Here is a 20045-nt window from a genome sequence, read left to right on the forward strand (position 1 = left end):
TTTTTGCTTTTTGAGGCACAGAAGAAAATCCGCTTAGCAAAATTGTTATTGCACTGACAAAAGTAAACAAACAGGCAAAAACAAAAATTGCCTTTTATTCATTTAGGCTTTCACCATATATTTAAGGAGCACACTTTTTGTGCCTCCCTTGTTTATGTTTGTGCGTAGATATGCAATGAAAACAGAGTGAATGGGCAATGCTTTTTTTTTTTCAGTATTAAAAAGGAGGGCACGGTGATTATCACAAATAACTTAAGATGGCGGAGTTAATAGCAAACATATCAGTTACAAAATAAATGTAAATTGCTTAAACACATCCTTTTAAAGACAGAAATTCTCCAATTGATTAGGAAACGAAACCCACTGTATTATTAGAGTAGAAATTCAGAGTAAGAAAAACTATCAAAGGGAACAGTCATTTTGTATTGTTAAAGGTATCCTTTATATAAATAAAGGTACTACTTTATTTTAAAATTAGATAAGTAGCCCACGACCACGTTCTCATTGCTTAAAAGAAACAAAAAATGCAAACGATATTCTCTGCCAGGTCTTTTCTTAGAGCATATGTCCTGGGATTGGAATTTTGCTTTATCTCTCCTGATAATGCAGAGCCATAATGCACCATCTAGTTTTATAGTTTAGACACTTAGACACATCCTAACTGCAGAATACTTACAATTTTTTATGATACTTTCCCCACTACTGTACACTTGTTTTAGCTTCACCTAATTCAACAACAGTTGGTTTTGTGTTTTGGAGACTTGTCTTTACCAGACTCTTTAGGGAATTCCCCTTAGTTTTCATAAAAGCAATTACCTTTGCATTAAAGGAGAAAAAAAAAAAACAATTGGTTTTGGGAAGAGAGCAGTCAGTGAACAATTTTTGATTCTGCGTGCTCTTTTGTAACTCCCAAACTTTTATAATTAGAAACAAACAATAATTTCCATTAAAAAAAACTCTGATCAGAGAGCAATATCAACAAACGGGGCTACCATTACATGGAGTTCTTGGGAAAGCTTTTACCTTACAATCTCATCTGATTTTCATAATCACCCTGAGACTTAAGGCAGACCATTTATTGTGGTAAAAATATATATAACAAAATTTACCATTTTAAGCATATATTAGTTCTTATAATTAAATTAAGTAATTATATAACAATTACAACTGGCTTGAATAAGTTTAAGGATAGACATAACTGACTATAAGTTCAACAGGAGAAAAGTGTGCAGGTGTCATGGAGAGTAGCCTTCTGCTCTGAGGGCTGAGTGTACCCTCAGTACAGGATTTATGGGGAGATGGAGAGCACTGTTGAATTCAGCAATGTGTTATGTAGGGGTTGGTTAGAAGAGCTTCTCTGTGCGTTTATTGTTGCGCTCCTGTGAGACTAAAGTTCACAGGATAGATTCTCAGATGCAGAATTGCAGGTCCAAAGTGAAATGCCTTTGAAATGGTGACAGATACTGCCAACTTGCCATTCAAAAAGGCAGTACAAATTATATATTACTACCAACAGTGTGAGATCACTTTCATACACCCTCCAGTCCTTGTTATCAAACTTCTTAATTTTTGCTTTCATCTGTTGGATGGGAATGGTATCTTGTTTTAACTGCCTGTCCTTGATCACTCCTGAAGTTGAGTGTCTTTGTTTGAGTATGTTTGAGTAGGTTTATTGGCCTTTTCCATTGCACTATGAATTGCCTCTTCTTCTCCTTTGACTTTTTTTCCATTGGGTTGTTTATATTTATTTTCCTGATTTGTAGCAGCTCCTTATACATTTTGGATATTAATTTTTTTTTAAGTAGGCTCCATGCCCAGCATGGAGCCCAATGCAGGGCTTGAACTCATGACCCTGGATCAAAACCTGAGCTGAGATCAAGAGTTGGATGCTTAACCAACTGAGCCACCCAGGCGCCCCTGGATATTAATTTTTAAAATGTGTTTGCAAATGTTTTCTCCCACAGTATAGTGTAGGGGAGGCAATATAGTATGGTGATTATCCATATGGGTACTGGAACCCAACTGCCTGGATTTGAATCCCAGCTCTGCCACTTCTTAGTTGTGTGATCTTGGGCAAGTTACTTAACACTATGTGCCTCAGTTTCCTTATCTGTAAAATGGCAATAACCATAATACCTGCCTCACTGCGGGGGGTTGTTTTGGCATGTTATATCTTCACTTTATGGGGTTTAATGATTAAATGAGCTAAGGAGTTGGGAACAGGGCCTGGTGAAAGACTGACACTGAATGCTTACTGTTTGCCACTTGCCTTCTTACTTTGCGGTATGTTTTTCCATATAAAATTTTCTTTTTATTTTTGTAGGAAATTGGTCAATCTTTTTATCTATGCAAGCCAAGTCTTCTAGATATTGTGTCTTATGAATAGGAAGAGGTACACTTTACAATGAAAAGGTAACAGTTGTGAACTACTATGACCTGGCCAACCAAATACAGGTTTCCCCTGCTAGCTGAAAGAAGAGTGTTCCTATGAAAACTTTCATAAGCCTAAATGGAGTAAAGCAAAGAAGCAGTTACCATTAATTTACATGGAAAAAATTTTTAGCATTCCCAGATGCCCAAAAATAACCTTTCTTAAGCTTTCCTGATACCTTAGGACACATCTTGCTAACAGATGCACAAAATAAATCGAGATAGAGCACAGATGCTCATGGACACAGTTCAAAGGGCTAGCAGCTGATGCTGAGATGCTGAGAGTAGTGCCCAGGGCAGGAGCTTGGCGGGGCCACACTGGTGGCTTTGGGTGCCTGCTGCCTCTATGAAGTCTTGCTGCAAAACTAATGCTTAATGCTATTTTCACTTTTTTTCATAAAAGCAAAAATCTCCTTCGTTTTCTTTGTTATGGAAAACAGGTACTAATGTAATGAATGCTATTTTCACTTTTTTTCTGTAAAGGTGGCCTAGCACAAACTTTCAAAAAGTGGGATAGAAAAGTGGGTTTCTGTCAGAAACCAGAGCTCAAGTCCTACACCCTATATATAGTATTCTGTAGGAGTGGGACATAACAGGGATATAGGGAATCTGAAAATTACATAATTAGGTTGGTTTATAATATCCGTACTGAACTTTGCACTCAGCTAAAGAGGTGCTGCCCCCCGAGGTAGTCATAGTCTGTGTGGCTGTTGAGCGCGTGGCAGATTACTAACCCAAACTGAGATGCGGCGTGTGTAAAATGCATACTGAATTTCAAAGATTCAGTACGAAGACAAAGAATGTAGTATCTTCTTTATAATTTTATATTAATTACAGGTTGAAGTGATAATATCTTGGATATACTAAAAATATCTTAAATATTTGCTATATATTATATATACTGGATGTACTAAAATACTTTAAAGTCAGGGCTCTGTGATTGAAATCTGAGCCCGGGCAGGCCCATCACACCTTGCCCCGCCCCTCAGGGTCTGCCCGGCCCCGCCCCGGTTGCCGCCAAGACCCGGGGTGGCTGCCTTCCTGCTGTCTCTGGGAAGGGCCTGCTTCCCGCCCCTTCCGTGCCCCGCGCGCGTGCGCACTCCGGCAGAGCTTGCGGAGGTCCTCTGGGGTCCCGGTTTTCCAGAACCCCGGCGGGAGCCTCCCGCGGAGGTCCTGGCGCTCACGGGGAGGCCGGGGGTGGCTGGCTATGCGTTGGGGGCTGCTCCCGCGCGGGCCGGGAGCCGCCGCTCTGGCCGCGGCCCGGAATTTATGGGTGCCGCCCCGCCTTCGCTGTCAACCGGGGTGGCGAGGGACGACGAGGAGGCTTTTGGTGCGGTCAGTCACCGGGGCCAGTAACCAGCTGCAGAGCTCGAATAATGGCAGATATCGGGACACGGTGCTGCTGCCGCAGACCAGCTTCCCCATGAAGCTGCTGGGCCGCCAGCAGCCCGACACGGAGCTGGAGATCCAGCAGGTGGGCAGGGAGGCCCGACCTGGCCTGGGGCGAAGGGGAGACGGGCCCGCCCAGGCCGCCGCTCCGGGCGACCACGCCCCTGGCGGGTGGGACCTGGCCGCAGACTCCGGGCCCGTTTGGGCGGGGGTGTTATGGCTGGACCAGTGGAAATCATCTGCTCATCTCAGGGTTTCTTGCTTGAAAACCTCTAGGTGAATCCCTCAGAGGTTCCAGAGCAGAGTATTAAGGGGGATGCTCACATAGCAGCACAGAACTGAATATAAGTCTCATTTTTTTAGGCAAAAAAAAAGTTGGATTTGGACACTTTCCCAGTAACTTCTGAAAAGCAAATTAACATGGACACATATAAATAAAAATTCGATTTTGTGGGAAAGTTGAAGCTTACTTTTGTGGTGTCAGTAGGCGCCTAGTTGGAATTCTGAATTGTTTGCAGAAGAGAGTAGCTGTACTTCCTCAGAGTCCCCTTCCTAAAATCTGCATCTGTCTCCTGTACTAGACTGAACTTTCTAAGGGCAGATTCGCTTGTTAGCTTCTGTAATTTTGGAGTCTTTAAAATCCCTGATATTCAGCATATATAGGTTAAGTAAATTTGCTTAGCCTAAATATTCTTATGGCAATTATCAGAGCTCTAGACTCAAACCTGTTTTAGCCATCTACTTTTTTAAAGTGTTTTATTCAGTATCATGGATATGCCAGGAACTGTGACAATTTCAAACGTTTCCTCATGTATTTTTCACACCAGCTCTGTGAATTGGCTATTAACATTTTTTTTTTTCAAATAAGGGAACAGCCCATAAGAGCAAAGTGCCTGGGCCAGGGGTACGCACTAGATGCGAGAAAGGAAGTAGGGCTGCAGTGAGTATTGTTGGGATTTGGTAGGTAGTGTTGAGGCCAAAGGAGAGCAAGAATAAGAGTGTGTGTGGGCGTGGGCTGGGATGTAATCTACAGGCCCCTCAGCATGGCAGGACTGAGGAGTGGATGGTGGGGAGTGCTGAGAGACTGGCCAGAATTTGGTGGTGCTAACTTTTGTAGAGCCCTGTTTACTGTATAAAGAACTTAAACTTCAATCTGAAGCCTATGGGGAAACAAAAGATGAGGACTCAGATGTGCATTTTAGAAGCCTCACCATTGGGTTTTAGAGTTCAGTACATTGGTATGGGATAAGAAATAAGCAAATGCTGGCTGTTATTTATGGTAAGATTCAGGGGGTATGTATTTGGTTGATGTTCAGACGTTATGGTTCTTTTTAAACAGAAATGTGGATTTTCAGAACTTTATTCATGGCAAAGAGAAAGAAAAGTAAAAACAGAATTTTGTCTTCATGATGGACCTCCTTATGCAAATGGTGACCCACATGTTGGACATACTTTGAATAAGGTAATTGTAATTTAATTTATAAAACTTGAGGGAAAAACCTTTATTTAAGTACGCTTTACAAAAGAGTGTATTCTAATTTTATGACAATTATGTAAATTTGCATTGATGGGTAAAAGTAATTGTGTTTAAGTAGGCTTCATACCCAGGGTGGAGCCCAGCAAGGGGTTTGAACTCACAGCCCTGAGATCAAGACCTGAGCTGAGATCAAGAGTCAGACAGTCAACCAGCTGAGCCACCCAGGCACCCCAAAACAAAAATGTCTTTTTTTTTTTTAAAGATTATTTATTTATTTATTTGACAGAGAGAGACAGTGAGAGAGGGAACACAAGCAGGGGGAGAGGGAGAAGCAGGCCTCCCGCTGAGCAGGGAGCCCGATGCGGGGTTCGATCCCAGGACCCTGGTATCATGACCTGAGCCGAAGGCAGACGCTTAATGACTGAGCCACCCAGGTGCCCCAAAACTAAAATGTGTTAATAGAAAGCAACAATAAACAGTTTTAGTGCTGTGTGAAAAATAACATCCCTGGTATTTGCTTTGAGCTTATTGTTATTTTACTCTAGTAAATATTTTAGTCAGTAAATAATTACTGAGCACCTACTATGTGCCAGACATTTTTCGAGACTCTGGGAATTGCAGTGAACAAAACAGAGATGAGTCTTGTCTTTATGGAGCTTATGCTCTGATCAGGAAAGACATAAGAAGACAAGTAAAATATATAAATGTTAGACTGAAAGTAGAATGAATATTTGTTCTTCCCTACTCCTAAATTTATATTTATTTATATGTTTAAGCCTAATAATCTCTAATGTGATGGTACTTGGAGTTGGGGGCCTTGGGAAGTGATTAAGTCATGAGGGCAGAGCCCTTATCAGTGATATTAGCACCTTCACAAAAGAGACCCCAGAGAGCTTCCTTGTCTCCCTTATGCTCTGTGAGAAGCTGATGGTCTGTGAACCTAGAAAGCAGCCCTCACCGGACTGAATCTGCCGGCGCCTTGACCTTGTCCATTTTCTACCTGGATTGTTCGGGTTTTTCTTACTGTTGGTCTTGAGGGTTCTTTATGTATATAGCCTAGGTCTGAAACCTTTGTGAGATACGTGATTTGCAACTATTTCTTCCAGTCTGTAGCTTTCTTTTCATCCTCTTAACAGGATATGTTGAAGAGTAAAAGTTCTTTTTTTTTTTAAGTAATCTCTACCCCCGGTGTGGGGCTCAACCTCATGACCCCAAGATCAAGAGTTGCATGCTCTTCTGACTGAGCCAGCCAGGTGCCCCTAAAAGTTCTTAATTTTGATGAAGTCCAGTTTATCAGTTTTTCCTTTTATGAATCATAACTTGTAGTGTAATGTCTAAACTCTGCCAAGCCTTTAAGCCTAAAGATTTTCTGCTTTATTTTTTCTAAAACTTACATTTTACATTTAAATCCATGTCACATTTTGAGTTAACTTTTATGGAAGGTATGAGACTTACACTGAGGGTTATTTTTTTCCCTGTGGATGTCTAGCACCATTTGTTGAAAAGGCTATCTTTCCCTAATGAGTTGCTTTTGTACTACTGTCAAAAATCAGTTGGGCAGGGGCGCCTGGGTGGCTCAGTCGTTAAGCGTCTGCCTTCGGCTCAGGTCGTGATCCCAGGGTGCTGGGATCGAGCCCCGCATTGGGCTCCCTGCTCAGCGGGAAGCCTGCTTCTCCTTCTCCCACTCCCCCTGCTTGTGTTCCCTCTCTCGCTGTGTCTCTCTCTGTCAAATAAATAAATAAAATCTTAAAAAAAAAAAAATCAGTTGGGCAAATATGTGTGGCTCTATTTCTGGATTCTCTATTCTGTTCCATTAATCTATGTGTCTGTCCTGCTAATACCACAGTTTTGGTGACTGTAGCTACAGAATAAGTCTTGAAATTGGGTAGTCTCATTCTTCCCATTGTATTTTCAAAATTGCTTTAGCAATGTCAGTTTCTTTGCTTTTCCAGGTAAATTTTAGAATAACTTTTTGACTTCAGTGTCAGAGAAGATCTCCCTGAGGAAGTGATCTTTAAGCTGAGTTTTGAGAGTACTAGCAGGTACCAGGTCATTTATGTGGGGTAGATAATAAATAGCATCAGTCTGCAATTTTTTGAGAGAACTAATTTTAGCCCCCTCCCATTTTATTCAGACGTAAGTGACGTATAACATTGTATTAGTTTAAGGTTTACAACACAATGATTTGATGTATGTATGTATTGGTAAATGAATACCACAATTAGTTAACATCCGTAAACATAATTTTACTGCTTCCTTTGATTTGGATGCCTTTCATTTCTTTTTTTTGCCCATTTGCTCTGGCAGGACCTCCAATACTATGTTGAATAGGAATGGTGAGAGTGGGCACCCTTGTATTATTCATGATCTTAGAGGAAAAGCTTTCAACTTTTCACTACTGAGTATGATGGTATCTGTGGCTTATCATATATGGTCTTTATTATGTTGAGGTACATTTCCTTTTATACCCGCTTTGTTGAGATCTTTTATCATGGAAGGATGTTGCATTTTTTTTTTTTTTAAAGATTTTATTTATTTATTTGACAGAGAGCACAAGTAGGCAGAGTGGTAGACAGAGGGAGAGGGAGAAGCAGGCTCCCTGCTGAGCAGGGAGCCCGATGTGGGGCTCGATCCCAGGACCCTGAGATCATGACCTGAGCCGAAGGCAGATGCTTAACGACTGAGCCACCCAGGCACCCCAGGATGTTGCATTTCGTCAGATGCTTTTTCTGCTTCTATTGAGATGATGATATGATTTCCATTTTTCCTTCAGTTAACTTAGTGTATCAGTTTTTTTGTGTACGTTTATCCATTCTTGAATACTTTTTAATTAGTGGGGGTTAGGGATAGTGTAAGTCTCTAAGGAATTTGGAAGCAAGGCTTTCAGGACCTTGAGGGTCTAGCTGCTGTTAAGGTTACTTTTAGTCTTTAATAAAACATAAACATTAAGGCGTAAGGCCGCCATGAGTTCCTTGAGGAAGGTCATGCTCTGCATGTTTCAGGTATCAGTGGGGTGCAAGCTGTAAGGAGATTTATTCATTTATTTAAAGATTTTATTTATTTATTTATTTGAGAGAGAGAGAAAAAAAGCACAAGTCAGGGGAGGGGCTGAGGGAGGGGGGAAGCAGACTCCCCGCTGAGTGCGGAGCCCAGTGAAGGGCCTTGATCCCAGGACCCTGAGATCATGATTTGAGCCAAAGTCAGATGTTTAAGGACTAAGCCACCCATTTGCCCCAGGAGATTTAATTTAAACTTCACTTCTCTTGCCTTTGTTTCCCTCATTGATTACCATGAGGCTTACATGAAATATAACAGTCTTCTAAGCTGATAACAACTTTAATCACATACAAAAAATTCTCTCCTGTTACTACTTCTAACACATTTTGTTTTATGTTTTGATGTCACAGTTTACATCTTTTTATATTGTGAATATACTAACAAGTTATTGTAGCTATAATTATCTTTAATATTTCTGTCCTTTGGGCTATTTTTTTTTTGGAGAGAGTGAGTGTGTTTGTGGCGCGGGGCGGGTGGGTAGTGGGGTGGGGGAGGGGCAGAGGGAGAGGGAGAGAGAGAATCTGAGGCAGGCTGCACACTCGGGGCTGAGCCTGATGCGGGACTGGATCCCATGACTCTGAGATCATGACCTGAGCTGAAATCAAGAGCTGGATGCTTAACCGACTGAGCCACCCAGGTGCACCTGTCCTTTGGTCTTTTATATTAGAGTATGGCATAAATGCACCAACATATTATACTATTGGGGTATTTTCAATTTGACTATATACTTACTTTAAGTATTTTTATGTGTTTTCCTGGTAGTAAATAGCATCCCTTCATTTCATCTTAAAGAGCTCCTTTCAGAATTTCTCGTATGGCAGGTCTAGTGGTGAAGAACTCCCTCAGCATTTGTTTGTCTAGGAAAGTCTTTATTTCTCCTTCATTTCTCAAGGACAGCTTTGCCAGGTGAGGTATTCTTGGTTGGAAGTTTATTTGCAGCATTTTGAATGTGTCATTCTACTCTGTCCTGGCCTGCAAGGGTTCTGCAGAGAAATTTGATAGCCTTATGGGGGAAGGGGAGTCTTGTAATTGACAAGCTTTTTTCTCTTGCAGCTTTCAAGGTTCTTACTTTGTTTTTGATTTTTGACAGTTTTATTATAGTGTGTCTTTTAGAAGATCTCTGGGTTGCATTTGTTGGGAATGTATGAGCTTAGTGAACTTGGATATCCAAATATCTCCCCAGTTTTAGGAAGTTCTCAGCTACAGTTTCTTTTTCTTTTCTTTTCTTTTTTTTTTTCAGCTACAGTTTCTTTAAATAAACTTTCTGATTCTTTTTCCCTCTCTTTTCATTCTGGGATTCTCATAAAGCATAGATTATTTTTTTAAGTGGTTTCAAATTAGTTCTGAAGGCTTTCTTTATTCTTTTTCATTCTTGTATCTTTTATACCTTTAACTGGATAATTTCAAATGATCTGTCTTATTTCACTGATTCTTCTGATGGGTCACGTGGGCTGCTGAAGCTCTCCACTGAATTTGTCAGTTTAGTCACTGTGTTCTTGATTTTCTTTTTATCCTTCAAGTAAATTTTTGCTGCATCTAGGATTTTGGATTGACTTTTTTTCTTTTTCAGCACTGTCCTTAATGGGATTTGATTAAATAAATCTTGGGAATGAAGTAGTATGGAATCTTAAAAAGAATTAGGCAGATATATCTGTACTGACATGAAAGATGTCCAAATATTATTAATTGAAGGAGGAAAAACAAGTTTTATTTATTTTTTATAAAAGATTTTTTATATATTTATTTGACAGAGAGAGAGAGACAGCGATAGAGGGAACACAAGCAGGGGGAGTGGGAGAGGGAGAAGCAGGCTTCCTGTTGAGCAGAGAGCCTGATGCGGGGCTCGATCCCAGGACCCTGGGATGATGACCTGAGCCGAAGGCAGACACTTAACGACTGAGCCACCCAGGTGCCCCGAAAAACAAGTTTTAAAACAGTGTTACATTAGGATCTAATTTTGCAAAAAAAATTTTTAAACCTAATATTTGTTATTTCTATAACATTTGTATTTTTTTTTTTAGAACAAGGAACCTATATTACTCTTTTTTTTTTTTTTTTGGAAAAGCTTGTATTTCTCTTATAATCATAAACAACAAAGAAAATATTTTTAAAAATTTTTTAACATACTTAATGGCTAAAAAGTAAATCTGGAAAGTAAATGTGTTTGAATAGTCAAAAATTTTTTTTTTTAATTTTTTAATTTATTTTTATTTTTTATTTTATTTATTTGACAGAGAGAGACACAGCGAGAGAGGGAACACAAGCAGGGGGAGTAGGAGAGGGAGAAGCAGGCCTCCTGCAGAGCAGGGAGCCTGTTGCAGGGCTCGATCCCAGGACCCTGGGATCATGACCTGAGCCGAAGGCAGACGCCTAACGACTAAGCCACCCAGGCGCTCCTGAATAGTCAAAATTTAAAGAAAGATCAAGGAACGCATCGCTTTACCAGATAGGAATATAATGCAGTGTTATCTGTTCTGATCAATAAAACAAAATAGGTTGAGGTAGTAGATTTAATAGGTTATTTTGCTTATAGAAATCCTTTTAAAATTGGGCTTTCTCAGTGTTTTACAGTGATATAAAGAGATATAACTAGGGTGAACCATAAGAGACTCTTAATTATAAGAAATTGAGGGTTGCTGGAGGGGAGGTGGGTGGGGGGCTGGGGTGATGGGTAATAAGGAGGGCACGTGATGTAATGAGCACTGGGTATTTTATATGCAACTGATGAATCACTAAATTCTACCCCTGAAACTAATAACACACTATATGTTAACTAAATTGAATTTAAATTAAAAAATTTTTAAAAAGGAATAAAACAAGGTCACATGCTTTATATATGAATGATGATTATCATCTTATCTTTGCAGATTTTGAAGGATATAGCCAATCGATACCATATGATGAGAGGTTCCAAAATACATTTTGTGCCAGGCTGGGATTGTCATGGGTTACCCATTGAAATAAAAGTATTATCAGAACTTGGTGGAAAAGCTCAGAATCTCTCAGCTGTGGAAATTAGAGAGAAAGGTAAATAATCTCTGTTTCTGTTTTGAAATGGTTATTCTTAAATGCTGGTTCCTTGGAAAAGCCAGGGCTTAATTGAAGAGACTTTCTGTTGTTTTCTGTTTTTGTTTTTTTGGCTATAATGGGATCTGTTAGAAACCAATTTTTGTCACAGAAAATTCAGATTTCGTTTAATTGACTTTTGTGAGAACTTATGTTCAGAAACTAAAGGAAAGATTTTGTGAGCATTTCCAAGTCCATTTTTCAGTTCTTTGATCTTCATATTTTGTGAAATTATTATTGTGCTCAGTGTTTTTATTTACTTTCCTGGCTGGAGCTTGTTGACCTATTTCGAGTGCTAGACTAAAAGTCAATTCTAAAATACATATATATATTTAAGAAAAATTTTTTTTTGTAAAGATTTTATTTATTTATTTGACAGAGACACAGCGAGAGAGGGAACACAAGCAGGGGGAGTGGGAGAGAGAGGGAGAAGCAGGCTTCCTGCAGAGCAGGGAACCCAACGTGGGGCTCCATCCCAGGACCCTGGGCGAGCCGAAGGCATATGCTTAACGACTGAGCCACCCAGGCGCCCCTATATTTTTTTAAATTAATCTCATTTGATCCTTCAGTAGATTGGGTCAGGAAGGAATTTTGTGTTCTAAAACTATTGTATATTTAGATATGATTGTGAAGATTTTTTACTTCACTGTAGGGCATCTTATAATTGGCTTAAACTAGATGTACTGATTACTTTTTCTGTGTATAATGAAGTAAGAATCATTCTCTTATCTTTTCTCAAGTTAAGAGATAATGAAAAATATTTTTTCCAGTTTATTTTTTTTTAAATGTAAGGTCATTGTATAAAGTCTGGAAAATATTTTTGAAATTCTGATTAATTTTAGAATTTTAGTTATCTTCTGAACACTTATACTTTCAAAATAATTTTCCTGTTAAATACATTTTATAGTATATACCCTGTGTGCAATACCTCTGTTTAGAGACCTACTAAACCATGTTTAAGAATTTATTGGTTTTCAAATGCTTTTCTCTCTTAATTTTTTTTTTAGCTAGATCATTTGCTGAAGCAGCAATTAAGAAACAGAGATCAGCGTTTATTCGTTGGGGAATAATGGCAGATTGGAATAATTGCTACTATACATTTGATGGAAAATATGAGGCCCAACAGTTGAGAATTTTCTACCAAATGTATGAGAAGGTAATGAAGTATTTTTTTCCTTTGGTATGTTAAATTATGTGTTCTAAAATTCCAGCTTTTATAGCATATATTTGTCTTTTATAGGGCTTGATTTATCGATCTTACAAACCTGTGTTTTGGTCTCCCTCATCGAGGTACGTATGTGTTTTTGGTATTTAAAGTGGAGAATTTTGTGAGTCCCTCAAATATTTATGTCTAATATTCTTAAACCTTAGAACTGCATTGGCTGAAGCAGAACTTGAGTATAATCTTGAGCATGTCAGTCGCTCAATATATGTAAAATTCCCTCTCCTGAAGCCTTCTCCCAAGTTGGTATCTCTCATAGGTAAGATTTATTCATTGCTTAAGTTTATTAAAGTTACGGAATTGTAACATTTGCAAGCATATTTGAAATTTTATTTTCACAGATGGCTCATCTCCTGTTAGTTTTTTAATCTGGACCACCCAGCCTTGGACAATTCCAGCCAATCAAGCTGTTTGTTATATGCCAGACGCAAAGTAAGTATATTACTGTATTTTTTGTTTTATCCATAAATAGGATTGATTCCATCATTAGCATTATTTTGGATTTATTTCATCCCATTGTTCTCTTAAAATTTAGTGAATTATAACTTAGTTGTGATGTTCATATAGATTTTATTAAGCTTTATATGATTCCATTTAGCCCTCAATTCCAGCTTTTTTGAAAAACGAAACAAATGTGGGGCACCTGGGTGGCTCAGTTGGTTTAGCATCTGCCTTTGGTTTGGGTCGTGATCCCAGTGTTCTGGGATCAAGCCCCGCATCGGACTCCCTGCTCAGTGGGAAGTCTGTTTCTCTCTCTGCCTCTCCACCCCTGCCCCACCCAGGCTTGTGCTCTTTTGTTCACTCTCTCTCAAATAAAAATCTTTAAAGAAAAGAAAAATGAAACAAATGTAACAGATGAAGTTCTTTGAAAGTAGTGCTTTTTTGATCTTGAAGTTTGTTTTCCTAAAATGATGTAAAACATTTAAAATCCTATCTGTGGCTTTTCTTTTTTCATTATTAGTAATTTTCTTTTAAAATTTTATTTTAGGTATGCTGTTGTGAAATGTTCCAAATCTGGAGAGCTGTATATACTTGCTGCAGATAAAGTAACACCTGTTGCTTCTGCTTTAGAAACAACATTTGAGGTTATTTCAGCATTTTCAGGTAAAGGCTTATAGATATTCTGACCATCACAGTCATCAGAATATCCATTTGATTTGAGTTTACTACTTTGCTAAATATTTTGCGTTGTGAATTGAAACAGATATGGCTTCTACCTTTCTAGAATATATTTTGCGTTGATTATTCTAAAGGAAAATATATATTAAACATGGTAGGAGTATAGAAAATATGAACACTGACAAAAGCACAATAGTATTTCTGGCAAATGCCCAATGTAAAATTAGGTAAATGTCCTTTGAACAATGTAGAATATACAAATATCCTTTTAAAATTTTATTCAAAATTAAATCACTAAAAATTAACCTTTATCTGATTTAATCAAAGGTGCAAGGAAGGAAATAAGTATCTTTATTTTTTGGTGTATGATTTTAATGAGGAAACTTAGTAAATTCTGAAAATTATTCCAAAGATTGTACTTCTATCAAAAGAATCCTTAATCTATAATTTGGGACTTCTAAAGTATTGACTGGTTTTGAAATATAATTACTAAAATCTAGGGAAATTTAAAATCCTCTTTGATCTTTAGGGATGATACATCTTTGAGTTTCTTGAGTTTCTTACTTAAAAAAAAAAATCACAGGGCGCCTGGGTGGCTCAGTCGGTTAAGTGTCCAACTCTTGATTTTGGCTCATCGTGATCTCAGGGTTGTGAGATCGAGCCCTGAGTCAAGTTCCACACTCAGCTTAGAGTCTGCTTGAGATTCTCTTTTCCTCTCCCTCTGCCCTTACTGCTTGTGCTCTCTCTCTCTCTCTAAAGTAAATAAATAAGTTTAAAAAAATCACACAAATAGAATGAATAGAGACATCCCAAAATGGAAGGATTGCCTAGCTAAACAGAGAAGCCCTCTAAATGTATCATTTCAGATACAAGCCGGTTAGAAGTTTAAGTAATCTTAACAAAAATAAAAAGGGTTTTATGTCAAAAGCAGGGAAGAAGCTACAAAATGTTTGATATTTAATACCATTTGGTCCTTATTGGTACAATATAGTAAGTTAGAGGATCCAGTATATTCTTTACTCCAAACTCCCTCCTACCCCTTTTTTAAGCACAGAAGGTATTATAGACTTCATTGACAAGTTAGATGTTGTTATAGAAGCTGAATGGCATTCTCACAAGGTTTTTGAAAGTGCTCAGGTTAAATTTAAGATCACCTTTCTAGATTGGGTAATTGTTTCAAATTATGACAGTCAGAGAATCATTGGGTTGCCATTTTGAGCCACCGCATTTCAGAGAAGTGGATATACTTCTCATCTGTAGCAAAATAAACTGGTGACAATTAGCTTATTACTTATTAAAGTAGTAGGAATTTTGAACAGCTAAAATGGAGTAATTTGTGTAGGATAGCTTTTCTTTCCAGAAAAATATAAATTGTTTTTTTATTGATCATTCAGAGATCTTTGTTGGGAGGTGAGGGAGAGTATTAAGTGGTAGATACACTAAGTATGGGGATAAAGGAAAGTTAATAGATGAAATTTACTCTGCTGTAAACCTTTAATTTCCATACTAAAAATGCATGAAAAGTACAACATAGGGTCATGGGGACTGGCCTTACTTATGGATCTAATTTAGAGAAGGGAATCAGAGTGAAAACTAAACAGTAAATTTTTCTAAAAATCAGTGTTGACCATTTTCTTCTTTAACATGTTCTAAAAATAACATAAATAAATAATTCTCCAAACTTCAAAAAGATTACCGGGCTCCACCTATACATTCACCAGGATGTACTAAATAAGTATGTCATCCTATCTACTCTTTAACAGCATTATGAATTATCTTGGAAAAAATGCATCCTGAAGTATTCAAGTTTTTCCTAGTAACTCAAGTATTTGAAATAGAAGAAATAAAATGCCAAGTCATCCAAGTCAAACAGCGAGGAGAGTTTGTGATTTTTTTCAGAAAAGGGAGTTCCTTGTTATTAGTTATAAAGGAATGTTAGTTTTTCTCAAGCCTTTTACTCATTGTGCTGTTTTAACCAAAATGAAATCAGCGACAGGGTTATCTATGAAATGTCAAAGTTACAAGATTTTTGTTGTTCTTCTAGCGATATTGAATGGGTTACTTTTTTTTGCTCTATAGCTAGAAAAGAGGATTATAAAAGTGGAGACGTTGCTCGACGAGGACAGTTTTTTTTTAAAGTTAATATTATTTAGTTTGGAAGAATGAAGGGTGGTTTGTGGGGAAGATCTTAAGAGTAAAGGGGCCATTGACGTTTCTTTAATTATTGAAGAGTAGAGAGGATGACATACTTACTTAGTACATCCTGGTGAATGTATAGGTGGAGCCCGGTAATCTTTTTGAAGTTTGGAGAATTATTTATTTATGTTATTTTTAGAACATGTGAAAGATAAATTTATAGAACCCAAGTCAAGAAGCAGTAAAGGTGGGAAACGTTGCTAATGGTGTAGAAAACCTGATAGATGATGGGTCTGATACATTATTAAAGGGGTTGGAGTTATATAGAACATTAGAGTCATAGTTGCCCTGGAAGTTGAATTCAATCATTTATTAGCCATGTAACCTCAGGCAAATTGCCTACATTTTCTTGTTTTCTGATTTGTAAATTGCAGATAATCTTAGGTGTTTTGCAGTATTATGAAGATGAAGTAAGAATTTATGTTGAGCCCAGTACACCGTGGGTACCCAGTGACTGTTAGGTATTATTTATCATCTCTTACCTTTTTAGGGTAACATGAAAAACAACAACAGTGAGTTCCCTCAGAGAGAGTGTTAGAACCTACTGGTCATTGATCTGTTGATCTACAATTTCTTTGTCCTTATGCTCCAAAAGGTGCATAGCCGTACATAAATTAGAGAAATCTTCTAGGGCCCATTTGAGTTATCTGTTATAATAATTGCTAATATTTTAAATCATTTATTGTATGACAGGTATTGTGCTAAGGGCCCAACATACTTAAAATGCATTACCTCAGTTTATACTCATGGCAATCCTCTGAGGTAGGAATTGTAATTATCCACATATTATGGATTCCTTAAGGTCACAGTGCAAGTAAAAGGGGAAGCGGAAGTTTGAGCCCAGTCTCGTTCCAGATCCTGCACCTTTCACCTGATATTGCTACTGTCGAAGAGGTAGAAGCATTGTCATGTAAAATAAGTCTTAATTATGGTTTTTTTTCCCCACAGGTGTAGATTTGGAAAATGGTACTTGTGCTCATCCTTTAATTCCCGATAAAGCCTCTCCTCTTTTACCTGCAAATCATGTGACCATGACAAAAGGAACAGGGTTGGTTCACACAGCCCCAGCTCATGGTATGGAAGATTACAGTGTAGCTTCTCAGCACAACCTGCCCACGGTACTTTGCCTCTTTTTTCTTTTTTAATTATTGCTTTTGTAGAATTAAAGTGGTAAGTCCTAACTAGTATCTTTATTTTTTGGTGATAAGCAGTCATTTTTGTTATAATTAAGTTGTGAAGTGCTTAGGTTTGGTCAGTCCCCTAATGCCTCATTAATTCATACTAATTGATAAAGATTTTCCTAACACAAAATTGGCACAAAATTAGAATTGAAAAATACATATTAAGTGGGGACAATTTTTTTCTTTCAAGTACTAATTCATATAGACATTACTTTTAGTTTCTGAAAAATGGCAAATAGGTTTTACTAGTTGAAAAGAACAGTTTGGTTTTTGTTTTTTAAAGTAAACAGTCCTTTCTAAATTTATGTTACACATGCCAATTAGGAAGTTTTTCCATTTAGTTAAAGATGCACCCCAAAGTCAGCATGATACATGTACATTGCCATAGATCTGGAAATTAATACAGACCAAGTTAAAGGTGTTTTGGTATATTTTACTTTTTCAAAAATTATTTTATTTTTCCTCATGATAAGTGTACTCAAAATGTTAAAAATAGATCTACTTTACAATCTGGTAATCACACTACTGGGTATTTACCCCCAAAAATACAAAAACACATATGAGTGAGATCATATGGTATTTGTCTTTCTCTGACTGACTTATTTCGTTTAGCATTGTACTCTCCAGCTCTATCCATGTTGTTGCAGATGACAAGATTTCATTCTTTTTTATGGCTGAATAATATCCCAGTGTGTATGGTGTGTGTGTATACACTCTATCTTCTTTAGCCGTTCATGTATCGATGGCATTTGGGCTGCTTCCATAGTTTGGCTATGGTAAATAATGCTGCAGTAAACATGGGGTGCGTTTATCCCTTTGAATTCGTGTTTTGTTGAGTTTTATAAGTTCTTTATATATTTTGGATACTAAGCCTTTATCAGATACGTCCTTTGCAAATATCTTCACCCATTCAGTAGTTTGCCTTTTAGTCTTGTTGATTGTTTCCTTCGATGTGCAGAAATTTTTTTATTTTGATATAGTCCCAATAGTTTGTTTTTGCTTTTGTTTTGGGAGACATATCTAGAAAAATGTTGCTACGGCCAATGTCAGAGACATTATTGCCTATGCTGTCTTTAAAGATTTTTATGGTTTCAGGTCTTACATTTAGGTCTTGTTTTTCTTCTTCAGGATTGCTTTGGCTATTTGAGGTCTTTTGTGGTTCCATACAAATCTTAATATTGTTTGTTCTAGTTCTGTGAAAGATGCTGTTGGTATTTTGATAGAGATTGCATTAAATCTATAGATGCTTTGAGTAGTATAGACATTTTAACAGTATTTGTTCTTCCAACCCATGAGCATAGAATGTCTTTCCATTTCTTTGTGTCATCTTGAATTTCTTTCATCAGTGTTTTATAGTTTTCAGAGTACATGTCTTTCACCTCTTTGGTTAAGTTTATTCCTAGATAGTTTATTGTTTTTGGTACAGTTGTAAATGGGATTGTTCTCTTAATTTCACTTTCTGCTGGTTCATTATTAGTGTATAGGAATGCAGCAGATTTTTGTACATTAACTTTGTATCCTGCGACTCTACTGAATTCATTTATCAGTTCTAGTAGTTTCTTGGTGGAGTCTTTAGGGTTTTTTTATATATAGTTTCATGTCATCTGCAAATAATGAGAGTTTTACTTCTTACCAGTTTGGATGCCTTTTATTTCCTTATGTTGTCTAATTGCTGAGAATAGGACTTCCAGTACTCTGTTGAGTAACAGTGGTGAGAGTGGACATCCTTTTCTTGTTCTGACCTTAGGGGAAAAGTTCTCGGTTGTTCCCTGTTGAGTATGATGTTGGCTGTGGGTTTTCCATATAAGGACTTTATTATGTTGAGATATATTCCCTCTAAACCTACTTTGCAGGGAGTTTTTTTTTTTAAATCATGAATGGGTGTTGTACTTTGTCAGATGCTTTTTCTTCATCTGTTGAAATGATCATATGTTTTTTATCCTTTTTCTTTTTGATGTGACATATCACATTGATTGTTTTGCAAATCACACTTGAATCTAGGACTAAATCTCAAATGATTATGGTTTATAATTTTTTTAATGTATTATTGGATTCGGTTTGCTAATGTTTTGTTGAGGATTTTACTTCTTTAATTAAACTTGTGGTATGGGATGCCTGGGTGGCTCAGTCGGTTAAGTGTCTGCCTTCGGCTCAGGTCAGGATCTCAGGGTCCTGGGATCGAGTCCCACATCAGGCTCCTTGCTTAGTGGGGAGCCTGCTTCTTCCTCTGCCTGCCACTCCCCCTGCTTGTGTATTCTCTCTCTCTCTCTCTCGACAAATAAATAAATAAAATCTTAAAGAAATTAAAAAGTAAAAAAATAAACTTGTGGTATATGTTTTAATAAGACCTTTGCCTTTTGTGATTTAAATGTATAAATCCACGAATTTCTATTAATTCCATAAGAAGTACCCAGATTTTCAGTGTAGTGAAAGACTATACTGAGATGTTTTATATATATTGTTTTGCTGGGGATTGTTATAAGATAAAATGTTTTGGTACTTTAATTTTTGAAAATAACCTTTTGTAGGATTGTTTAGTGGATGAAGATGGAGTTTTCACAGATGTTGCAGGTCCTGAACTTCAAAACAAGGCTGTCCTTGAAGAGGGAACAGATGTGGGTGAGTGTTGTGTATGTTGTTATCATAAGTATATATTTTCTGAAAAGCAGCCAGCAGCAACCTTCGCTGGCTGTTCTCCCATTATACACTTTCATTAGAAACAAAAATCTGAAGTTGTATTTTATTTTGCCACATGGTTTAAAACGGAGGTTGGGACTTCGTCATCTTTTCTTTTGAAGTTGCTCTGTGTGGTTAAGCAAAGCAGGGCAATCAACAGGGAGAGAGATTATTTTAGGGCTACAGCAGTGTGAGTTTTGTGGAAGGATAAAATCAAGCTTGAGGGTAGATG

At 37.5% G+C, this 20045-nt stretch overlaps 1 protein-coding gene across 1 annotated transcript in view; it reads left to right on the forward strand.

Annotated features, from left to right (window-relative positions):
* The first annotated feature begins 3506 nt into the window (after window positions 1-3506).
* Window positions 3507-20045, forward strand: part of IARS2 (isoleucyl-tRNA synthetase 2, mitochondrial) — a 54288-nt gene continuing 37749 nt past the window's right edge. Inside the window, exons 1-10 of the mRNA XM_078078379.1 lie at window positions 3507-3904; window positions 5159-5281; window positions 11221-11380; window positions 12427-12575; window positions 12660-12709; window positions 12791-12900; window positions 12983-13073; window positions 13630-13745; window positions 16905-17074; window positions 19666-19756. Coding sequence (XP_077934505.1) covers window positions 3638-3904; window positions 5159-5281; window positions 11221-11380; window positions 12427-12575; window positions 12660-12709; window positions 12791-12900; window positions 12983-13073; window positions 13630-13745; window positions 16905-17074; window positions 19666-19756 — 1327 coding nt within the window. The 5' untranslated portion in view covers window positions 3507-3637. The remainder of the gene's footprint in view (window positions 3905-5158; window positions 5282-11220; window positions 11381-12426; window positions 12576-12659; window positions 12710-12790; window positions 12901-12982; window positions 13074-13629; window positions 13746-16904; window positions 17075-19665; window positions 19757-20045) is intronic.

This window comes from Halichoerus grypus, chromosome 7, assembly GCF_964656455.1.
Source record: "Halichoerus grypus chromosome 7, mHalGry1.hap1.1, whole genome shotgun sequence".
Lineage (NCBI taxonomy): Eukaryota > Metazoa > Chordata > Mammalia > Carnivora > Phocidae > Halichoerus > Halichoerus grypus.